The sequence below is a fragment of the Silurus aristotelis genome (assembly GCF_946808225.1).
Source record: "Silurus aristotelis genome assembly, chromosome: 11".
NCBI lineage: Eukaryota > Metazoa > Chordata > Actinopteri > Siluriformes > Siluridae > Silurus > Silurus aristotelis.
The window spans coordinates 16,855,181-16,878,429 of record NC_139584.1 but is presented as its reverse complement, the minus strand read 5'-3'; the positions used below and the strand labels follow the sequence as shown (position 1 = coordinate 16,878,429).

Genomic DNA, 23,249 nt, shown 5'->3' with positions numbered 1-23,249 from the left:
TATAAATTTAATTTATAATAAAATATAATAAAATATATATATATAAATTTAATTTATAATAAAATATATAATAAACGATGTGGTCTAGTAGGTTGCGTGTGCATTTCGAGTTCGTTCTTTTACTGCTTGATTTAGTCTATTAAAATGTATCGAGAATAATCACAAAATCCAAGATATGGGCCAGATAGTTAAAACACACATATAGTTAATTAATATCTCACAAAAAGTGACTTTTTTCCCTTCAAAAATCAGCTACTAAAATATATTATATTATAAAATGTATATTATATTTATATTATATTATACATTGATGAAATACTAATTTCATTTGCTTGGTAACAGCTAAAATGTATAATTCAATAATGAATAATTAAATGTTTTGGGTTTTTTTTATTTTTTTTTAATAAATGACTTTATAAATGGTAAAAAAAATAAAAAATAAAAAGCCCATAAAAGGTAAATCACTTTAATTTATTGGAAAAGGTTAATTTCGGTCACTGCTGTTTACTGAGCACCACACAGAATCTAAAGAATATCAAACATTTTAGGAGTCAGCTGTCCACAGTAGTCCTTAAGGAACTAGCACAATAACACACTCAGCAAAATATCGTCTAATTATCGTTATTGATAAAATCCAAAAAAAAGTTTGACATAATTGTCAATATTACAGATATACAGCCATAAGACCTTAAAAAAACTGCACTAAAGAAACTTCTTCTGAGCCTTGTGTCTCCCACACACACTAAAGTGCTGTTAGTCTCCACTAATACCTGTTCTTTACTATCAAACAGCTACCCATTAACACCACCCTTTTACTGACCTACACTTTTATTGGACTGTCTATCTGATCATCTCTCAGATATTAGTCAGACAGAAATATTAACTTCTTCAGCTAGTTCACATGTGCATTGTCTGGATGGAGATCCTCTATGAGAGTTAATCCTGCTTTCCACATGAGGAACAGTGTTTGGCTTCAATTAGAAGCCTCTCCTGGGGTATTCCCCCCTGTCCCATTACCTCCCATAAATCCAAATGCTTTACGATAAGGTGCATAAAATGAGTCATCCATCTGTACAGTAAATAAGACGTTGTCAATGGCATGACGCCAAGCTTGGATCGCTGCACTTCCTCTCTGGATGTACTCTCGCCAGGCTCCATGTCTGTTGAAACAGAGCTAAAAGGCTTACGATAAAACAAGGGAGTGCACACTAGATTCCTTTGAAAGCTACTGGACCATCAGTATAAAAACATACAAAGCAGGGCCCTTCATGCTGCATGTTAGCTGTCTAGCACAGGCATGTAGGATTTGTGTATAAATAGACTGATATTTGGAGCCATTCATGATTTCCAATATCATGACTGAAACCCCAGTCCCAGCTGAAGAGAACTAGCCCCATAGCATAATGCTACCTTCACCAAGCTTCACTTCAGTTAAATATTCTTTGGGGAAGGAGCTTGTTTTCTGTGCCAAAAAAAATACACAATGAATTTTTGGACCAAGATTCAGCAAGCTAGAAAAACAAAATAAGACACCAAAGAGAGTGATCAGTATTTGCCCGATGTTCACAGTTTCTGTAGGTTTCTTAGCAGCACCCCGATTATACTTTCTTTTTGTGGATTGGGTAAAGTAGGAGACACAGCCTACTCTTGCTAATGTCACTGGTGCCTTATTTTCATCATGTGTTGATGATTGTTTTACAGTGTTCCGTGGTACATATGTTTTAAATTTTCTTTTTGTACTACAGCCACATACCCCGTAATAAACATGTATGCACACTTACGCAGCCAGGTTTCTGTAACATTAATCTCTCCCCCGAAAACCCCAATTTGTTTTTCCACTTGAATTGTGTTGGTTGCTATAATCATATTGCTTGTAAAAAAGATCTCAAAAGATTTACTTTGATTTCTATTTTTTTTCCTTTTTTTTTACATCACAAAAGCCTACATTCTTTATATCCAGTGTAAATAGTTTTATATCTTATATACATAACCTGAAAAGGGATTTTAGTGTATCTGCCTTAAAAAAAAAATAAACACACACACACACAGATATTAACCATGTCAATGTCAGTAAATATTATAATTATAGTTTTTCTTTTGATATGACAAACTATTGTTAAACATCAAAAGTAATGAAACAATATATTAAGAATTGCATTTGGTTTATGGATAGTTTATACGAGGCACTCTTAAACAGACCACACTGCATCTTTTACATGCAAATTTCCCAGCATTTGCATCTCCTTATTACCTTATAGGAAGTACAAAATAAAGATGTAATATTCTTACAGTTTTATGCGTTTTTGTGACTCATATGCTGTTGCAATGTAATTTGCCCATGCATTAAGTATAATGAACCACCCAGTCCTTTTTCCACTTTCCTTAACTTTATTACATGATGCAATCGCAAGGAACTGGGAGTCAATCAGAGGAGAAGTTGTTTTGGACCTGAAGCATGCAACAGCCTAAGGATCTCTCCCTGATGTTGGCGATAGGCCCGTGGCAATCAGGCCATGAACAGCTACCATGTTCTCAAAGTGAACTCCTTCCTTGTGGCAATCACTCCTCATTCAAGTTAACAATTGTGAAGGTTTTGTTTGCACTGACCAGTAATGACTCCCTGAAGAAATATAGTGCATGTCAAAGTGCCCAAGCCAACCAGGGCTGCGACTGACTGCGTTGACAATTTCTGGAGGAAAATTAATAACAGTGCATGTTCTGTTCATTTAAGATATTTTGTTGCATTAATTATTTTTAATTACAAAATGAGCTTTAGTGGAAAAGGGCATAAGAGTCACAGTAATTACAAATTTGTAAGTTTAAGGCTGAAAACACTTGAACAGACAAAACAGTGTCAGTATGGGGGGGTTTGTCTTACTGAGAAGCAAAAGTTTATTTAAACATATGAGCAACTGAAAAGCCAGAGGGGGGCACCATCTCCACAAACCTGTACTGCATTCTCAACATGGCCACTGCATTGGCAGAATGAAACCCATTCTACTTCATATCAATGCTATTTTTAAACTTACACAAGGAGATGAACTTCACTTGAAATTTACTTCACTGCAATGATTTATAACCTTAGTAAATGATTGTCAGTCAGCACAACCCGATGTGTTGCTTTCTCTTTCTTTTAGTTAGATTCTCCTTACAAAACGACTTAAACAGCTTTTCTGCCTAATGTCACTGACAATCCTGGTTAATTACCCAAAGAAGGTTTCAAACTACTTTGAAATAAGTGTAGCACACTGTACATATTTATTATTTCTGCATGCATGGGGAAAGCGGTGTTCTGATTTATTGCAGCACTTTGTTAAAAGTAGGGCACTTTAACAAGATGACAAAAGTTTGGAGAAAGAAGCAAGGCTTATTTATTTACAGGCAAGAAATGAGCAAAGGGAAAGAAACGGTAGAGACACAACAACTAACTGCATGATGCACAGATACAAACTACCAGTGATGCTCTGGCAATTTAACTATATTGAAACATGTTTTAGATGTTTTAAGTTAGTGGTCTAAAAGAGCCTGAGAGAAGGTGAAAGATAAAAAGATTAAATCTGAAAAAGTTAAGAGGGTTTCCTTTTCAATTCTCTTTTTTTATTTATATTGATGGCTACGTTCTAATACGCTATCATTTCAAGGGTAACTGCTAATTTACAGTGACTTCTATAAGACTTTACAGTAATCAAGGAATATATAAGTTTAATATTACATAGATTAGGAATTTTACATTCCCAAACAATAAATAACATCAGAAAGTCACAGATGTTGTAATTAAAAAAAGGAGTTGCAGAACAAACGGCCTAAATGTTTTAATGGTCTTAACAATGAATCCTTGGTCAGCAAATTAGCAAGAGTTAAAAACGAAATGCAGTCCTGAGACCCTCAGTGCCCTCTGCCTGTTTACTTTTGCTGCAGTGTTTTGAATAAAGATATAAACTGAATTTATTTACATACTATTTTTGTTGCGCAAAAGTAAAATCATGATCATTAAAATGCTTGATGCAAAATTCAACACGTCTGGTTTTACTTTAAAAACATTTTTGATTAAGTCCTTTGTTCAAAGCTCATCACCACCGAATGAAACAACACTGTTTATGCCTTTTGGGTATGTGAGCAAGTTTACCCGCAAGACAAATCTACCTCATACCAGGTTACTTTTCTATGGGTTTCATTTTTGTTGATTCCGTGACCAATGATTTGCTGTTTATACATATAAATATCTTTATAAAAGTGTTATCACTTACACTTTTCATAGACATTCCTGCTTAAATCACAGATCCAAGATTAGTGGTTTAATCCACAGCTCAATGGAGTTTCTGGCCATGTTTACACTAACCAGGTTTCCACCAGGTTCTCTGGTTTTCCTCTTACCTCCCAAAAAAGGTTGGTAGATTGACAGGCTGTAATACATTGCTAATAAGTATAAATATGAGAGAGAGAGAGTGTGTGTGTGTGTGTGTGTGTGTAACTCTGAAAGACTGGTGTGTGTATAAATTTCAGCCTTACACACAAAAACTGACCCACAAACCAGGATAAAGTGTTAACTAAACTGGAACGAAGTGAAGTGACGATATTTAATTAATAAGAATTTTATTTGCAAATTGTCATATATATTATAAGTTGGATAAAACACTTTTGTAATTCTTCCAGTTGGAATCACACAATGATCCGTTTTTTTTCTGCCATATTAAGACAAAACCTCTTGCCGGAAAACAGTTTAATAGCAGTTTATCTAATTTGATAGGAAATGAATGGCATCCATTTATAATCAACAGCCTTGTTTCCAAGATGATCACGTTCACACAATTACTTTGATCTTATCAAGATATTCAGCATCAGCGGTACTGAGGGATGAATGTTCAAACCCGTATCTGTAGTAAGACTAAAACTAGAACACGCAACCTAAAGTAATAGTCATAGAGAAAGGAGAACCTGTTTATGAGTCTCTCATTATTTAAAAAGTTATAGCTTCCCAATGGTCCAATAAAAACTTGATGGCAGCATTAACATGCCAGCTCACTAGCTCCTCATGGCTATGAACATACAGCGTATATATGTGCAAACGAAGAAATAGCATGGGGAATACACAAAATATCATATACATAAAATATAATAAGACAAATACTAACAAAACACAAGAGAACCATAAGCCTGTATTAGGAATTCTCTGGCACCAATGTCCAGTAAAGGCAAACAGAACACCCTAACAAACCTTCATTGAACAGTAATTTCTTCCTCAGCTTAATTTAGTACTTTCTAAAATTCAATGTTGTGTCCTCAGCACTAAAGCTGAGTTCTGCCATGGACATTTCTTGTCCGAAAATCTGCATACAGTAGAAAGACAAACAGTCCTGTAAATAAAGACTCATGTCCAGAAACTGTCTTGTCTACGACGTGCTTATTGACCGTAGTCAGATGCTCTGCTGATTAAAAATTGATTCCTTTGAAAAAATCTAATCAACAGAACAGGATTCTTTCATATGTGGAGGGCGCAGCTGCTGACACTGAGGGGGGACTAGACCTGTTATTAACCTCTACCCTTCTGTGTGCATCCTTGCAAAACCTGCACTCACACACAGTTGCACAAACACACATGCGTGTGCTGCCTCATGGCCCAGGGCCAGACGCAGGCCCAGACACCCTGAATTATTCAGCAGTCTGGGAGAAAGCTACAACTACCTCGTTGTCGGTTGCATGAAGGCAGTAGGGGCCAGTATCCATACTGAACCATACAGGCCCTCGGAGTCAGGTGACCCTGAAGAGTGGCCCATGGGAGGAGTGGCGGAAGAACATTAGTGGTTGGGTTAGGTGGGGGTGAAGCAGAGAAGAAGAGAAGGTAGAGTTTTATACCAAGCTGGTGGACTGGGGAGATGTGAGCCTGAATTCATCAGCGGTGTAGCCAGGGTCACAGCAGGTTAATGATGTCACATGTCTAGACGGACGATCCTCTTGCCCTCTGCCTGGAAAGCCAGCTGGGGATGAAATATAAATGCTGGGGCTATTGACCATGGTCAGATTCTCTGAACGCCTTACATGCCATAACAATCTATTTTGCAACCAATGGTCAGGGTTTGGATATTTGCAGTTAAAGTTTGTAAAGGCCTTCTGACAAGAAATACATTAGTGGCATTTTTAGGTTATACAAATTATATTGGTGTTCCCATCAAAATCAAATCATAGAATTGAACCGCAATGGCATCCCCCCAAAAAAATGACTGCAGTTTAAAATTACCCTCTGCTTTGGTTCTCCGGTAAGAAATAAGTCATACAAATCAATGCTTTAATCTTGCATTAAACACATAAAAGTTTGTATTTACTATATAGAATAAAATAGAACAATTCTAAGAAGAGACCAATAAGGTCATGTGACCTCTGCTCACAGGGTCAGTCCAGCCCTCTCACTCAAGTCTCTGAGTCTCAACACTGTCCAAGGTTCATATTTAAGCACAGAATGAATTACTAAGTGCAGGGCTGGCTTAAATATGTTAAAAACCGATAGAGTCAAAAGCTTCGCCCACACGACAGCCTGTGATTAGAGCCTCTTCATTCAGCACTCAACACTCAACCCATTATCATTACACAGACAATTACTGCTCCACCAGGGCCACTGCCACCACCCCAGTGCGTCTAGTAATCATGGCATTCTTCCTGGAAAAATGGGGGTAAAAAGGGGGAGGGAACAGTTAGCTGATGGCAACGGATCTGTTGTCAAGAGACCGATCACCTTGGTGATCCTGGGCCAAATTCGAGCTGAAGGGGGACACACGCTGCAGTAAACAGTAAAGCTGTAAAGCAAAATCCATTTCAGGTACTGTATTATTAGACCAGCTTCTGCTTGTGGGCATAAGACAGTACTGATTACTTTTAAGGATGTGAGCAATGTCTGACGCTTCTTTTAAATGACAGTTAAATAGCATTTTAATGAATCAGAGGAAATTTTTTAGACAATTCTATTTTAGCTTTACCCACTTTTACCAACACTCAAAAATAGATCACGAGCACACTTTTGCACAAGACACCTCAGGCAGTTTGGTCCAAGTATTGTAGGTATCTAGGCAGTTGTGTGTGTTGTATAATCATCTCATGTCTACCTTGTTGGTATAGAGCAGAAACGGTTCAGTTCAAGTACAGTAAAAATTTAAGACATTAAACCGCTTGTCTGTTTTTAAGAAAGCAGTTATTATATTATATATATATATATATATATATATATATATATATATATAAAAATTAAATAAATTGGCACAAATTAAATTGAAGTGCAGGTGTCTGTGTCTATTTTACATTTAATATTATATTTTCTAAAGATATGATCCACTCAACTGTTCTACTTATTTTAGCATACTTTAACAATGTCTCTATTTTTCTTCCAGCCTTCATTCATTCACTCCCTTAAAATGTAGAATTGTCAGGATTTTCTCCTTTTAAGAGAAATTCATGAAGCTGGACATAAAACTGTAAAGAATCCATAGCGGTAGCTTTAGCCGCCAGCCTTTTCCTGGTTAAAGGCTTAAGCTAGCGCTATTAATTCTTTTTAGCCATGCGCAAAACCGGTATGAAGTAAGTAGCCACAGTGACGATGCACTAACTGTAGTTTGTTTTTAATACCCCTGGCATTGTTGTGCATGGACTCACTCAGAGTGCGAGGCAGAGACGAAACAAACTTGCGGTCTGCCACTGAGGTAACTCACGTAAAAAATATTCCTCAAGTTAAAAATATTGCATTTGGTGTGTGTGTGTGTGTGTATTATATATATATATATATATATATATATATATATATATATATATATATATATATATATATATATATATACAGTGAGGAAAATAAGTATTTGAACACCCTGCTATTTTGCAAGTTCTCCCACTTAGAAATGATGGAGGGGTCTGAAATTGTCATCGTAGGTGCATGTCCACTGTGAGAGACATAATCTAAAAAAAAAAAAAGCTAGAAATCACAATGTATGATTTTGTAACTATTTATTTGTATGATACAGCTGCAAATAAGTATTTGAACACCTGAGAAAGTCAATTTTAATATTTGGTACAGAAGCCTTTGTTTGCAATTACAGAGGTCAAACGTTTCCTGTAGTTTTTCACCAGGTTTGCACACACTGCAGGAGGGATTTTGGCCCACTCCTCCACACAGATCTTCTCTAGATCAGTCAGGTTTCTGGCCTGTCGCTGAGAAACACGGAGTTTCAGCTCCCTCCAAAGATTCTCTATTGGGTTTAGGTCTGGAGACTGGCTAGGCCACACCAGAACCTTGATATGCTTCTTACAGAGCCACTCCTTGGTTATCCTGGCTGTGTGCTTCGGGTCATTGTCATGTAAGAAGACCCAGCCTCGACTCATCTTCAATGCTCTAACTGAGGGAAGGAGGTTGTTCCCCAAAATCTCGCAATACATGGCCCCGGTCATCCTCTCCTTAATACAGTGCAGTCGCCCTGTCCCATGTGCAGAAAAACACCCCCAAAGCATGATGCTACCACCCCCATGCTTCACAGTAGGGATGGTGTTCTTGGGATGGTACTCATCATTCTTCTTCCTCCAAACACGTTTAGTGGAATTATGACCCAAAAGTTCTATTTTGGTCTCATCTGACCACATGACTTTCTCCCATGACTCCTCTGGATCATCCAAATGGTCATTGGCAAACTTAAGACGTGCCTGGACATGTGCTGGTTTAAGCAGGGGAACCTTCCGTGCCATGCATGATTTCAAACCATGACGTTTTAGTGTATTACCAACAGTAACCTTGGAAACGGTGGTCCCAGCTCTTTTCAGGTCATTGACCAGCTCCTCCCGTGTAGTTCTGGGCTGATTTCTCACCTTCCTTAGAATCATTGAGACCCCACGAGGTGAGATCTTGCATGGAGCCCCAGTCCGAGGGAGATTGACAGTCATGTTTAGCTTCTTCCATTTTCTAATGATTGCTCCAACAGTGGACTTTTTTTCACCAAGCTGCTTGGCAATTTCCCCGTAGCCCTTTCCAGCCTTGTGGAGGTGTACAATTTTGTCTCTAGTGTCTTTGGACAGCTCTTTGGTCTTGGCCATGTTAGTAGTTGGATTCTTACTGATTGCATGGGGTGGACAGGTGTCTTTATGCAGCTAACGACCTCAAACAGGTGCATCTAATTTAGGATAATAAATGTAGTGGAGGTGGACATTTTAAAGGCAGACTAACAGGTCTTTGAGGGTCAGAATTCTAGCTGATAGACAGGTGTTCAAATACTTATTTGCAGCTGTATCAAACAAATAAACAGTTTAAAAATTATATATTGTAATTTCTGGATTTTTTTTTTAGATTATGTCTCTCACAGTGGACATGCACCTACGATGACAATTTCAGACCCCTCCATGATTTCTAAGTGGGAGAACTTGCAAAATAGCAGCGTGTTCAAATACTTATTTTCCTCACTGTATATATATATATATATATATATATATATATATATATATATATATTTTATTATATATCACACACACACACACACACACACACACACACACACACACAGGTGTTCAAATCACTTTTATGGTTACAGGTGTATAAAATCAAGCACCTGGGCATGCAGACCACTTCTACAAATATCTGTGAAAGAATTGGTTGTTCTCATGAGCTCAGTGAATTCCAGCATGGTACCGTGATAGGATGTGCAATAAGTCCAGTCGTGAAATTTCCTCGCTACTAAATATTTCACAGTCAACCGTTAGTTGTATTATAACAAAATGGAAAGCAATTGGGAACGACAGCAACTCAGTCATAAAGTGTTAGGCCACGTAAAATCACAGATCGAGTCAGCGGATGCTGAGAGTCAATAGCTACAGACCTCCAAACTTCATGTGGCCTTCAGATTAGTTCAAGAACAGTGCATAAAGAACTTCATGGAATAGGTTTTCATGGTCGAGCAGCTGCATTCAAACCCTACATCACTAAGTGCAATGCAAAGCTTTGGATGCAGTGGTGTAAAGCATGCCACCACTGGACTCTAGAGCTGTGGAGACGTGTTATCTGGAGAGACGAATCACACATCACTGTTTGGCAATACGATGAACGAGTCTGGGTTTGGCGGTTGCCAGGAGAACGGTACTTGTCTGACTGCATTGCGCCAAGTGTAACGTTTGGTGGTGGGGTTGTTTTTCAGGAGTTGGGATTGGCCCCTTAGTTCCAGTGAAATAAACTCTTAATGCTTCAGCAAACCAAGACATTTTGAACAAATTTCATGCTCCCAACTAACAGTGTGGGGATGTTCCTGTTCCAACATGACTGCACACCAGTGCACAAAGCAAGGTCCATAAAGACATGGATGAGCGAGTTTGGTGTGTAAGAACTTGACTGGCCTGCACAGTGCGTGTATGTGTGTATGTATGTATATAATTCGTTTTAATCTAGTAAAATGTTTAACTATGACCAGTAGGTGTAACAGTGTATCATTATTAAAATTACAATAATTATATCGAAAATCAATTAATATGATAAATCATGATATAAGCTTAGGCACTCTGCAACCTACAGGCAAAAGATTTTTCCTTTTAAAATAGTGTGTACCTTATGAGTCAGATAAAACACGCTGATTTTTGGCGTCCGATAAACAGCACCCACGCACACTAACTCACAGCACCCACTCCCCTCCCCTATGGCATGAATCTATGTTCCAAGAGGAAATGCTTCATTTGCATCGGGTCCTATAACGGTTAAGGTCATCACTCTCTCCTGCATCCAAGCCAAACCCAAGGGCAGGTGGCCCGGTCATGGAGAGGATGTACACACACCCACTTTACTTCATTTGCACAATGTAATTTCCTCACCTAATTCCACCAAGGTGACTGTGTATAAATCTCAAACATCAGCACTTACAACAATCAAAATAGCTTTAGTCAGTGGCCAGCAAGGAACAAAAGATGAAATTCGTCAAGAGGTGAATTTCAAGCTAAAAATGTTTTATATATTTATAAAGAACATTTGTGTTTCAATTTCATGATGCGCTGAACTGCAGTTTGCATGTGTCCTTCAGAGTGTGGCAGCTGAGTAAGCACATAACTAATATGAGGACATGTGTTGACACGAATAAGACAAGTGAATAGGAAACAAAACACACAAAGACAAAAAAAGAAGAGTGTCAAATCACATATCATTTACTAGATCTAGTACAAACACGAGCATAGCAAATAATTTCCACCCACTTCCACAAGCAAAAGGTTGAACCAGAGGTTGGGCCTACCAAAAAAATTAAAAAGCAGACTTGCAGAAAGATCAAGATTTCTCTTGCAACACTGGAAAATGGAAGCTGCTGATAGTATTTCAGAGCGAGAGAGAGCGAGAGAGAGAGAACTGGTCAGACTATTAACAGTCGTAGAAATGGAATAGAGCTCTTCAAATGGCTGTTTTGAAATGAATACTGAGGTGATGAGTGTAGGCTCAAATAGAAAAACTCCTCCTGAGGTTCCTATGATCGTTAATATAGCAGAGCGCAAGGACAGTATATAGAGCACTGTAGGAAATGGTTAAACATGTGGTTGCATTAAAGCCCAGAGACATATATACCAACAACATCCATACTCAACAATGATAAATGCAATCATGACACGCTTTGCAAGGGGCATCAAGGAACCTAGGAGGTCTCGCACATGGTCAATTTAGAAGGCACACTGCATTTTGATCAAACTAAGCTCAACCATATTGATTTTACACAGCAGTCCATGTTGTACAGTTATTAGGTATGCCATCATTGCTCTTCCTTCTGCTATAACCAGTAAAAAGTTTAATATTAGGGCACAACGAGAAGTAGTGATAAAAGTTGTACAATAGTGACTGAGATGTTTTGATTCAAGTTATACACGAAAATATACACGGAAGCCTCATTGGACCATTTGCAAATGCTCAATGGAAGCTTTAACGTCACAATTTGGTTTTTCAGAGACAAAATTTTGAAAGCCTAAAAAAAAGTTTCCTAAAATCTGTATTCTTTGGTTTGACATGTTCGCTGACAGCTGATTAATGGCTGTTGCGAGCATTTTTTTTTTCCTCTGATGAAATTCTGGCAGTGTCAGAAGATTTCAGACTCTTTCCTGCAGTGTGACTTCTACTATGACCGTCAAACCAACAACCAATAAGAGCGCCGAACCTGATGTCTTAATTAGAGTGTCAACTTCAAACCACCTCAGGGAAAGTGTGAAACAAGTCAGGTGGACAGTACAACAAGAAGAATAACTTATTGAGTTATGGAGGGAAAAGGAGTGTTTGTATGTGATTTTTATCAACAATGCATGCCATGAACAAAATTAACGTGGCAGAGAGAAAGCAGGTCTGAACAGGTCACGGACTGATGATGTAAAACTTTAGACGGAAATTTTTCTTGTGTGCGGTAGTTTTTGACTGTCATACAGTCTGACATTATGACAACTGAGATCCTACAGTGTGGCATGGGGATTATGTTCATACAGTCTGACAAGCAACAATCTCAAAGAACTATAAAAATTGCACAGGTCTAGACCTGTTTGCGCCACAATTCTGGGGGCCATGCCACAAGAGACTGGCCTCCTCAGATTATGCACAATGCATATAGTAATTTAGTATTTTAAAGCCATGTAAATTCAAATATAACTTAAAAAAGAGAAAAAAAAGGAGATAATATATAGCAATTTTTATATTTTATATCAGCAAAGGTTGCTGAAAGAACCTTTCCAGGCTTTTCCAACAACAAAAAATCCGTCTCACTGCTGATTTTGCAAAAAAACGGTTGAGTTTTAAAAGTCTCATCCCACAGGCACTTGCTAGTCTCTACAGTGAAGCCATGGGTAACCCAAACGACAGTTTTGAGTCTGCTTCAGCTCAAGAGGGAGCAAAAGAGGGAATGAAGAGCAGGGCCCCCAAGTGAGATGCTGTGATGACACTCACACTTATGTTTACACCCCACTGCTCAAGCCTCAGGGGAAAAGGAGGGGGGTGCTTCACTTCTTCAGCAAGGCCTACCGCACTGTTTAGCTAAACCTGCTGCTCTTGGTGGCATGCACACAAGAGAGGGGGAGAGAGAAAGAGCATATGCAAGAGAGCAAAAGAGAGCAAGAGCATAGAGAGGAAGCAGTAGAGAGAAAGAGAGAGAAAGTAAGGGGGTCCCCAGAGGGCTGAACAATCAGACAATTTCAAGATCACAAAGCATTAAACCAATCCCGGCAGGGTACACTAATTAAACAGCCGAGCCCGGCACCACCAACCAATCCCCACAGAGCAATTAAATCCATCCCCTCTAAAACACTGTGGAACCTGTCTGGGGAAAACTGCATAGAGGAGAGAGCGAGAGAGCAAAAGAAAGAGAGAGTGAGAGCGACAGAGAGAGAGAGAGAGAGAGAGAGAGAGAGAGAGAGAGAGAGAGAGAGAGAGAGTGTGATGAAGAAAAATAAAACAATTCATCAGAAAAAAGAAAGATGTGGAATGCAAAAGGGATTTTGAATGGGTACATTTTAATTCAGCATTTTAGTCTGCTTTTTTTTCAATGATCTAAAATGCTTGAACAATCTATTTTTAGCTATTCAATGGGAACAGCTAGGGGGACATGGACATCATGCTACAAAATATATTTAAATTATTATCTGAAAATAACACCGAGTTGTAAAATCATCCAGGAGACACTAAATGAAAGCGGTGTGAAGCCTTAAACTCTCGCTATGGAAAAGCTGCAAGAATGCAGAGACCATGGAGTCACTTTCACTACGTAAGAGCACATGTCTATTGTTCTTTGGTTTATTGAATCTCAATCAGTAAAAGTAGTATCTTTAATAAGCACTTTGGGTTACCTTACTACATATTATCATCATTAATCTTTACCAAAGTGCAATTAGATTGATGAGAACACCGTTGTGTTATATGATTGTGGATTGTGAATGACGCTTTCTATACCCAAATACATTCGAGGAATCACGTACCTTTTTTTAATACGATTGCTTCGCTTTTTCTTGACCTGGTGTCATGTAGCAGGAGGTTCTCTTCCTTCAGAAAGTTAAATGTGGTCATGTAACAGCAAAGAAAAGGCTTTAAAATGATCAAAAGTCCATAACTTAAGTACCTAATTTGTCACAATTTTTTACCTTGCAGCAAATTTATTAGATGAACATTAAAAATAACTATTTCTAAAAAGATAGTAGAAAAGTAGAAGATTTTTTGACACCCAGTCTGCTATTTGTTAGCGACAATGGACTCAGTGATTTAGAAATACTAAAAATGCCTATAAAACCCTCACCTTTGTGTAATCTCATGATATTGATGTTCTACCAATACATCATCCAATCCCAGTATTCATTACAATACGATAATATACCAGTGTGTAATGTCAAGTCTTCATACAGCTACTGAAAACAGAAATAGATACATTTCTGTTATATGATTTTGGCCTTAGATTAACTGTTACATTTCTTTTTCTTCACTATTAAACAGCATACATCCACTGAGAAAGAGACTGAAACATAAATTACAAATAAAGTTACTTGTTCTTTAATTAGATCCAGACATTATCAGCTGGTATTGGGAAAATGTAATTTCCCAAGTCTCACACTGCATTTGTAATAGGGCCCATTCCTGTGTTACAATGATACTAAATTGAGGACAAATAAAGGGGAGAAAAGGCTGTGCTTATTATTAGTATCTCTAACAACTTAAATGCGTAAAGAAAATGACCGTATAATAAAAATCTAGCTTGTTCTCAAATGAATGCTTCACTAATCTATTTTATGAGCGATAAACATAAAATCGAGAATTTGCATTCAAATACAAGTACTATCTTCACTGCATGCATAGTAGCAGACAAAACACTGAGCGCACATTCATACATGCACACACACACACACACACACACACACACACACACACACACACACACACACACACACACACACACACACACAAAATCAAGGGGTCTCCTTTTATCCCTGAAGGGCAGAATGGACAATAGGGGACTGAATTACGTCAACAGAAGCGCTGCCTGATACGAAATGGGCAGACAGCAAAATGGGAGAATGTCGGGGGGTGGGGGGGGAAAGGAGAACAAACCGATTCAATAAGACTGGTGATCAAAATTTCTGCCATCAGACAGGCAAAACAAATAAAGAGGGCTGCCGTACAGGTACACAGCTCAATACGGCCCACCGGGCCAAGCTCTGGCAGGAAGAGGAGGCACGGCTTTATGCTCATACAGATGAGCCATTAGCTCTTTCTCCTTTTTAAAAGAAAGGTTTAGAGAGACCACTGCTGGGATGAAGAGGACAAGAAAAGCCAAGGCTCTTTCTCCTTTGAACTAATGCATCCCCAAAGTTTTGTTAAAGCCTCGTTATTTACTCCTGCACTGAGCCTATAGTCATCCCCAGGAGCGTCAGAGAACAAGGTATTAATATGAAAATGCTGAGAGTTACTGCTATGAAGGACTATGGTGCTCCGGTGTAGATCAATAGTGAAAAATTGAGGATCTATCCATTTGGGACGTTGTTAGTGATTTTTCGAATAGGGATCTAGCTCAAGCTGGAGGCATGCATCATGGTTATGCATCAAGTGTAGTGGTAAGCAAACGCTATTGTGAAGTTCACCCTCTCTCACTCGCGTACACACGCACACACACACACGGGTCAGTTCTGAAGCATGAAGGTCAACAAAATGCTTCATCAGTGCAGACTTTCCTGTTTGCACGTCTTGTCTGAGCCATGTTACTTCAGTTCAAACATAGACAAACAGTCTGCTAATGCAGCTGCAGATCACGTCAAGCATGCTCGAGAGTGGATTTCTTTTTGTGGTGCACAAAACCATCATTATGAAAAAAAAAAGCACAGGCGTATCAAAGCAGCCGTGTTTATCCTGGAACACTTGGTGTGAATGGAAGAAAATGACTCTGGACAGGTATGAAAAAAAATCAATCCCCCAGAGGGTCACGGTGATTAAGCCGACGTTTTATGACAGACCTGTTCTCGTGTCTATGAATAGTTGCCCATCACGGCATTAAAAAATACAGTTTATCACCCCACACCTCATGCTGAATATCCGTTTTGGAAGTCTCAAGCCTGAAATCTAGCTAGGAAGGTTAACCTTCTTAAAGCTTGAGTCAGTTTCACTTCCCCCTTAATGTTATCAGCAACACTGAAGAATGTGACTTCTGGACCGCACAACTCAATTCACCACAATATCAAGGAATTTTATTTCCTCTTTTTTTTCCCCTCAAGTCAGGGAGAGAAGGATGTATTCATACAAGCAGGGTGGATAAGAATTTGTCTTTCATCAAACTCATCTGCAAGATTAAAACATACACAGGCATGGATCTGTGATCTGCATTTAGACAGCAAGCCATGCACATGTTCACCATACATTCACTATTATGGATCTATAATTAATAATACATGTGGATAATCTGTGATTGGTTTGCAAGGCCTGACTCCTTTGCATTAGTGTGTGAATTCTCAGTGGTGCAGTTAAGGAGCTGGTTCATCCTTCAAGACACCTTACACTTAAGGCTTCCTCTCAGCAAAAACACTGTTCCTTCCATCATTGTAAATCCTACTTACACTGCCCAGCAGAATCTCTCACAACCACACACAATGGCACGTTTTCAAGAGTAAGAATGACAACAATAAACGCACGATTGTCTATGCTGTGAAGCAGTGCAGAGCTGCTAGATTTCAACTTTCAATTTGTTCCAACTAAGGAAAAGCACTAAAGAGAAAAGCTGGAGCTAAGGCTTAAGGAAGGCAGTGTATTGGCTGACAATGACCGAGGCATATGGAGTATGGCAACTCTTGTTCATTCATTCAGTCATTCATTCCGGAAAGAGACTGAACCTCCAGACACAAGCAACATACTAACATCACATTTTGCTGAAAAGTATAAAATTTTGGTTAACAGTCTGTGTGAGGACATTACAATCGTTTTACCAATTAATAAAGTGTGTAGGATATAAATGAAACACAATGCCATTTTTATGTGTTTATGAATCTGGACAACGCATGCATGAACATACCATTCCACTGCTTTCATATACGAGCCTGTTAGCGTGAGGCGTGCACGAACGCACGCGCGCGCGCGCACACACACACACACACACACACACACACACACACACACACACACACACACACACACACACACACACACACAGAGCTACACATGCAGAATTACAGTGCAATCACATTAATAAAATGCCCTCATTAAGAAATTAATATTTATGATCATTAAAAATCATGATTTTGCTAATTTTCTTATTTCTTTTTTTTTTTTATGATGACTGAATAATTAACCATATTTGGTAAAAACCAATCAAGTACAAAAGCTGTAACAGCTCATCACATATAGCCTCATCCCTAACTTAGACAAAAACAGTGTTATTCAGTATCTGGAGGAGGATTCTGGATTTTTATTTTTTTATCATACTACACAAAAAAGGCGCATAAGCCTGTTTCCTACTAGCTGGGACCTGGACCCTCCTCACTGGTCCTTCTAGATGGGTGCCCATGGAATTGCCATCTGGCTGGTGTGAATGATTACCAAGGCAACGGCCAAGTGACCTGAGACCAGCAGGAACCAAGGTCACAGAGCCCACTCGCTCTCCCATTCTGCATCATCTTGTTTATGCTTAAGAGGACATCTCAGTGAGAATATGCAAAAAAAAAAAAAAAAAAAAAAAAAAAAAAAAAAAAAAGCAAAAGGTTTATTCACCCTCAATTTTTTAAAAAAATGGTTAACCAAAAACAAGAATCCGGTTGAGTCGTCATAAATATAAGCCTAAATTATTAAAACCTAAATGAGGTAGACATCAAGTACAGTTAATGCTGGAGTTTATGATCAGAAATCACAAGTTGTATTTATAGCATCCTTCAAGAGATCACCTCAGGCGCATTATAGAAACACCCTTGAGGTATAATAGCAATGTAGCAGTTGGCTTTTAACTTATTATAATTGGAGGGCAACTGTCCCGACACCCAAGACACACAGATCCCAGACACAAATATCATCTGACACGGCCATATGCAATGCTGCAGACCAACACAGACAAAAGAGGGTAATAAATCAACTGTCAACCACAGATCCCCCACATATTCCCCCACTGGTCGATGCAAGTAGACTATTTCCACCCAAGGGGTCTAAGGTTAGAGCACAACAACTGACGAAAAAGACAATATTAGATTTTTTGGAGGAAGGCAGGTCTGCAATCTGAGCTTATCTAAAGATTTTTAATGCAAACAAATTGTCAATAGGACTCATTCTATGGTTTCATAGTTCTCTAAGAAAGACTTGTTCTCTCTAGTGTTCCACAGTCTATATTTAAGGCTGATGTATAGATCTCTGTGAAGTTCAAGTTCATCGCTAGGTGAGGGTACAATGAAGACACGGTGGCCATGACACCCGACGACAGAAATATGAGAATGACAATAACATTAACAAGAACAACGACAATGTCCACCCAGAAACAAATCTCACTTTTGTTGACATTTAAAATGCTTTTGTTTGACTGCATGCACAAAAAGCATTACTGCATATTTAACAGGAATTCTACAACCACGCAATGCTATACAAACGTTTATACGTCACATAGTTTATCAATAATTTAGTCACGTTCTTTCAGTAGTGCACTTTCTTTTTCCAGGTCATTCCTTAAGCACATGCACATTCAGTGGGCAATTTTGCGCTCGGATAACTCTGCAACTACAGCACACTGCGTGAGAACTGCAGTTTGACATTTATTATCCTTGCATTATCCATGTACTTTTAAAGGGAATAAATCTAAGAGCCGAAGCAAAAGGGACAAAATAATATTCATAAAACGTAATCGAATATGGCATGTAAACAACGCACCGTGTAGTGGTCAGTCATCTCAACTAAGCACAGAGCGAACGCTGATCTCTACAAAATGATCATTTAATTTCGAAATGCACAAGCTTGTTTAAAAATAGTAAGCTATTTTGTCACACGTCGATACAGGCTGGGGTTTTGGCTGCAGGTACTGGATGTGTAAATTCGGTCTGATGTGATCTAAAGAAAAATGAAGGATGCTGACAGCGCATACAGTAACTGCATTCAGCTCGCCTTGAATTGTCATCAGGTGCAGGTGAGCACATCAATAACCCCAGACCAGGTGTGACCTAGACTAGCGCACAGAACAAAGTAAAGCCTTAAAACCCACATGTGCAAGCATGTGCATTAAAAAAAAAATCTTTAAAAATGGTATTTGCACACACATTTGCACTGTATTATGGGCTTAACAATAACATGGCGAATCCATGCAGCACTGCAAATGCAATACTATTGGAAAACTACTACTGTTTACATTTCCAACAGTTTGAATGATTTCCTTATATAAAACAAATCCGGATCATCAGTCTTGATGAAGGGGAATTTGTTCCTATTCAGCCTTCAAACACGAATCTGCGGTTTCATATCATGATGCAGCCCTCCAGAGTTTAGAAGAAACAGTGTGTCCGAGGTCTGAGTGTGTACAATCCAGACTCCTTACGCACACACTTCATTCCAGGGCTTACTAGAGTAACACTGCTCATCTCTCTGTGTACGGGATCTCCGTGCAAAATACATTTGCTCTTTGCACAAATCAATATCGGTGTCGATCGCGTCTACGGAGACGGAAACACAGTGTAGCGTCGCGCGCCATGTCTGTGCGTCTGAACACTAAAACGCGAGCGGACCGCTCCACTGCTTCCATCACACACATTTTAAACCCATCAGTGTCGGCGAGCGGCTCTGAGCGCGCGCGCGCACACACACGCACACACACACACACACACACGGCCACACACCGCGGAGCAAAACGCGATTCCTTCTCGGCTCGGCTTTTTTCCCTCCATGCTCCCGTCATTTCTCATGTTACAGGACATCAATCACGCGCCTCAGACGGTGCCCTTGCGCCGGCCCAGGCTGATTTACAAACATTAGCAGGGAATGCAATTACACAGTCCTTGGCCGAGCATGGCTCACAATGCAGGGAGAAAAAGCAAACGGACACACACACACAAACACGTATATTAAAAAAACACGCTTTGCGTTTTGCAAGCTGCTACACGGCGATAAAAAAAAGACACACCGCAGTTTGCACAATGTGATTGTAACGCAACGTCGGGGCGCGTGAGCAAACCTTTTGTCTCTGGTCGAGCAGTGACCGCATTATTCGCGCAGGGAGAAAAAAAACACCCCAAAGTGACTGCGTAGAAGCAGCAGGAGAACCCGTGTTAGTGCAAAGCAGTACAACCTGTGTTTTCATTTCTAACAACGCGGATTTGTTCCTGCACACAGGCTGATTATACACGTTACCTCCTGTCACGCCGTAGATTGAGAACAATTAACATAAATCAAAGTTACCCGTCGGATTGTTGTGTTACTCATGCAGAAGTTTTGCTTATATTTGCCCTAAAAAAATTAACAAAACCAGGCTCAACATGCATGAACTTTTCATACATAGCAAGCCTATTTATTTATTGCAAAGAACCGGTGCAGTTGCACATCACGAACAAGTGCGAGCGCAAATGAATCCAAAACACGAAGATCGCCCTGAACGCACAATAACATGTCCTGGATGATAGAAATGTCAACAGAAAGCAGAAAGATTGAGAGAGTGAGTTGAATAGAGGGCAAGTCTGCCTCAGCAGCAGCAGCTGAAACGCGGATTAGTCACGCGCGCCGCCGCGGATGAAACCCAGCCATCAGAATAAACGCCTTTTAAAAAAGTTAAGTGCACGCACCAAGACTCGCGAGAGCATTAAAAGTTTCCACGCTGAAGCCCGACAGAGGATAAGCGGCGAAAAAATGTTGCTCGAGGGGGAAAAGAAGGCTCGGGGTAAAAGCAGGGCATGTAGAGAGAGAGGCACGGCGCTGCTCTGCTCTGCGCTCCGCTCCGTCACTGATCAATGATTGAACCGAACAAAGGCAGAACAGGATCAATTTCTAATAACGATCAATGCAACGGCTCCGATTTTCGCCCAAAAACACAGTCGCTGCAAAAGCGAAAAAATGTTTCCATAGTGCAAAACCTCGTCGACTATTTACTGCAGTGAGGTGGGAGAGATGACCTACCTGCAGCCGCCGTAGATCAAATTTCTTCCAATATTGAAACATCGATCCCACATCGGCGGCCATCTTGGGGTATATTGAGGAGATTTTTTTTTTTGCACCGGCTACAATAAATATATGGGCTGGATTCCCCTCGTTAAGCAACGTTGACGCTACTGCGCGTGAGAAAAAAATCTTATGAAAATAGCAGCCCCCCTTAAAAAAAAAAAAAAAAAAAAGGAAAAAAAGAAAAGAAATGAAAACTTAAGGCTGATGAGTGAAGAAGCAGAGCGACAGGAGGAGAGGATGATGTATTTAGAAAAGTAGAAGAAAACGCACACGGGTGGTGCGGTCCAGGGATTCAACTGGCCAAGTGCACTTGATTTCGGTTCGGGAAAGTTATCGATACTGACGTAACGCGCTGATCGATAGTGTCTGCTATCGGAAAGGAGAACAACGGAATCATGAACTCATCTGTTTTTATATGTGCGTCAAAAGCACGAAGGGCGTAATTGAAATTAGGAAAGTTAAAGATTTGAATGGTGGAAACATTAAGCTTTGACTTATACATACAGTTGATTTGAAATATGAATAAACACAAACTACATAGAAACAAACACTGCTTTTTCTACTTTCCTTGGTGTGGAATGGGTTTAACATAGAGGATTATGACTTTCTGCCATTTTCTTTATTTAAACTACTCTTGCAAAGACAAACCTGACAATCATTTATACAGAGGGGATGTGATAATGAAAAATAGCATTTCAAGTTACTATTTTGCTCCAAAAGGATGATGATTAAGATGATGAGGTTGGTGGTACTGATGATGCTATTCATAATAATAATATTAATAATAAAAAATAATAATAATAAATAGAGAATCAGCATGTGTTGTTTCACATTGTGTATATATATATATATATATATAGTGCTTTTTAAGATTTGGTGCTAATGTGGAAAATGAATCCTTGTTTGAATCCATGTTTGTCCATATATATATATATGTTTCTCACTGTTGGATCGTTGTTTGAAATTTTTATTTATTCTTAACATCACTTGCTCCCTCTTGTGGAAGACCTTTTTTCTTGGATTTTAAAACCATATTTTCAGTATAATGGTTTACTAAAATGAGTACACAGACAGTACAGTAGTTGTTGCCCGGTCGCAGAAGGCATACCAATATTCATATTACATTTTAAAGATTTTAGGAGGAAGCTTTTCACAGCCCACACTATACAGAGGATTCTCTTCAACTATAAATCCTATGGTATTATTTTGTCTTTAAAAAAAACAACCCAGGCAGTCACGAATTGATTTGATCAATTTTCAGATAATATTCGGTTCTCATAGTTACACATTTTGAATCTCATAGTTTGCAAGAAATTACAACAGAAACACATCTGTCATTTTTCTTTCTTTTTTTTTGTTATTAATGTCAAACTGGGCCTAGGAGTCAACTGTTTCTTTAGCTCGAAATGCTAAATACATTTTATAAATCCCCTAAGGGACATATTATAGGGGCTTATTAAAAGTTTCGGTTTTATTGGCTTTTATTTATGGCTTCAGGGGGAATACACTGCATCAGTCTCATAAGAAGGCAATAATGTATCCTGTTTTCATAGGGTTCATTGTTAAATTTAAAATTTAAATAAGTGTTGATATGCACACAGGATGCATCCGTGCATATTACTTTTGTTCAGATGTAAATGTGGAAATATTTTGAAGGTGCTTATCCTACCCTCCTGCCCACCCCCATGTCATTTGCAAAGAACAATGAAAGAATGAGAGTTGTACATTTTCACAGATTGCTAATGTCGCCCTGCACACTACAAAACAGAGCTCATTAAGGTGTGGGGAGGTGAAATGTTGGCAATTATGAGCTATGCACAATATACAAATCAACATTTGACTATAACTGAACATTGCTGGACTGTTTAGAAATTCAGTCAGAATACAATTGAATCTCTTGGGACCAGAAGGAATTCAAACAAATGTGTTCGGTTTTGTGCGTGTGCGTGTGTGTGTGTGTGTGTGTGTGTGTGTGTGTGTGTGTGTGTGTGTGTGTGTGTGTTTTGCATGTTCCTATAGGAGGCTAAATTAACAGACAGCAGTGTAAAATTTAGCCTTTTCTCTAAAAACATTTCTTACAGGCATCATGTGATCTTTTGTTTATAATTATGTGTACCTGATTCCTGTCCAATATGCACAACAGATCAAT

At 39.0% G+C, this 23,249-nt stretch overlaps 1 protein-coding gene across 4 annotated transcripts in view; it reads right to left on the bottom strand.

Moving 5' to 3' along the window:
* cux2b (cut-like homeobox 2b) overlaps positions 1-21,571 on the bottom strand; it is a 118,857-nt gene extending 97,286 nt beyond the window's left edge. For 2 of the 4 annotated variants that reach the window (XM_083554388.1, XM_083554389.1), the window contains exon 1: positions 21,056-21,571. In XM_083554388.1, the coding sequence (XP_083410514.1) occupies positions 21,056-21,118 (63 nt within the window). In that variant the 5' untranslated portion in view covers positions 21,119-21,571. The other 2 variants (XM_083554391.1, XM_083554390.1) reach the window with 2 other exon arrangements.
* Between the last annotated feature and the right edge of the window lie 1,678 nt (positions 21,572-23,249).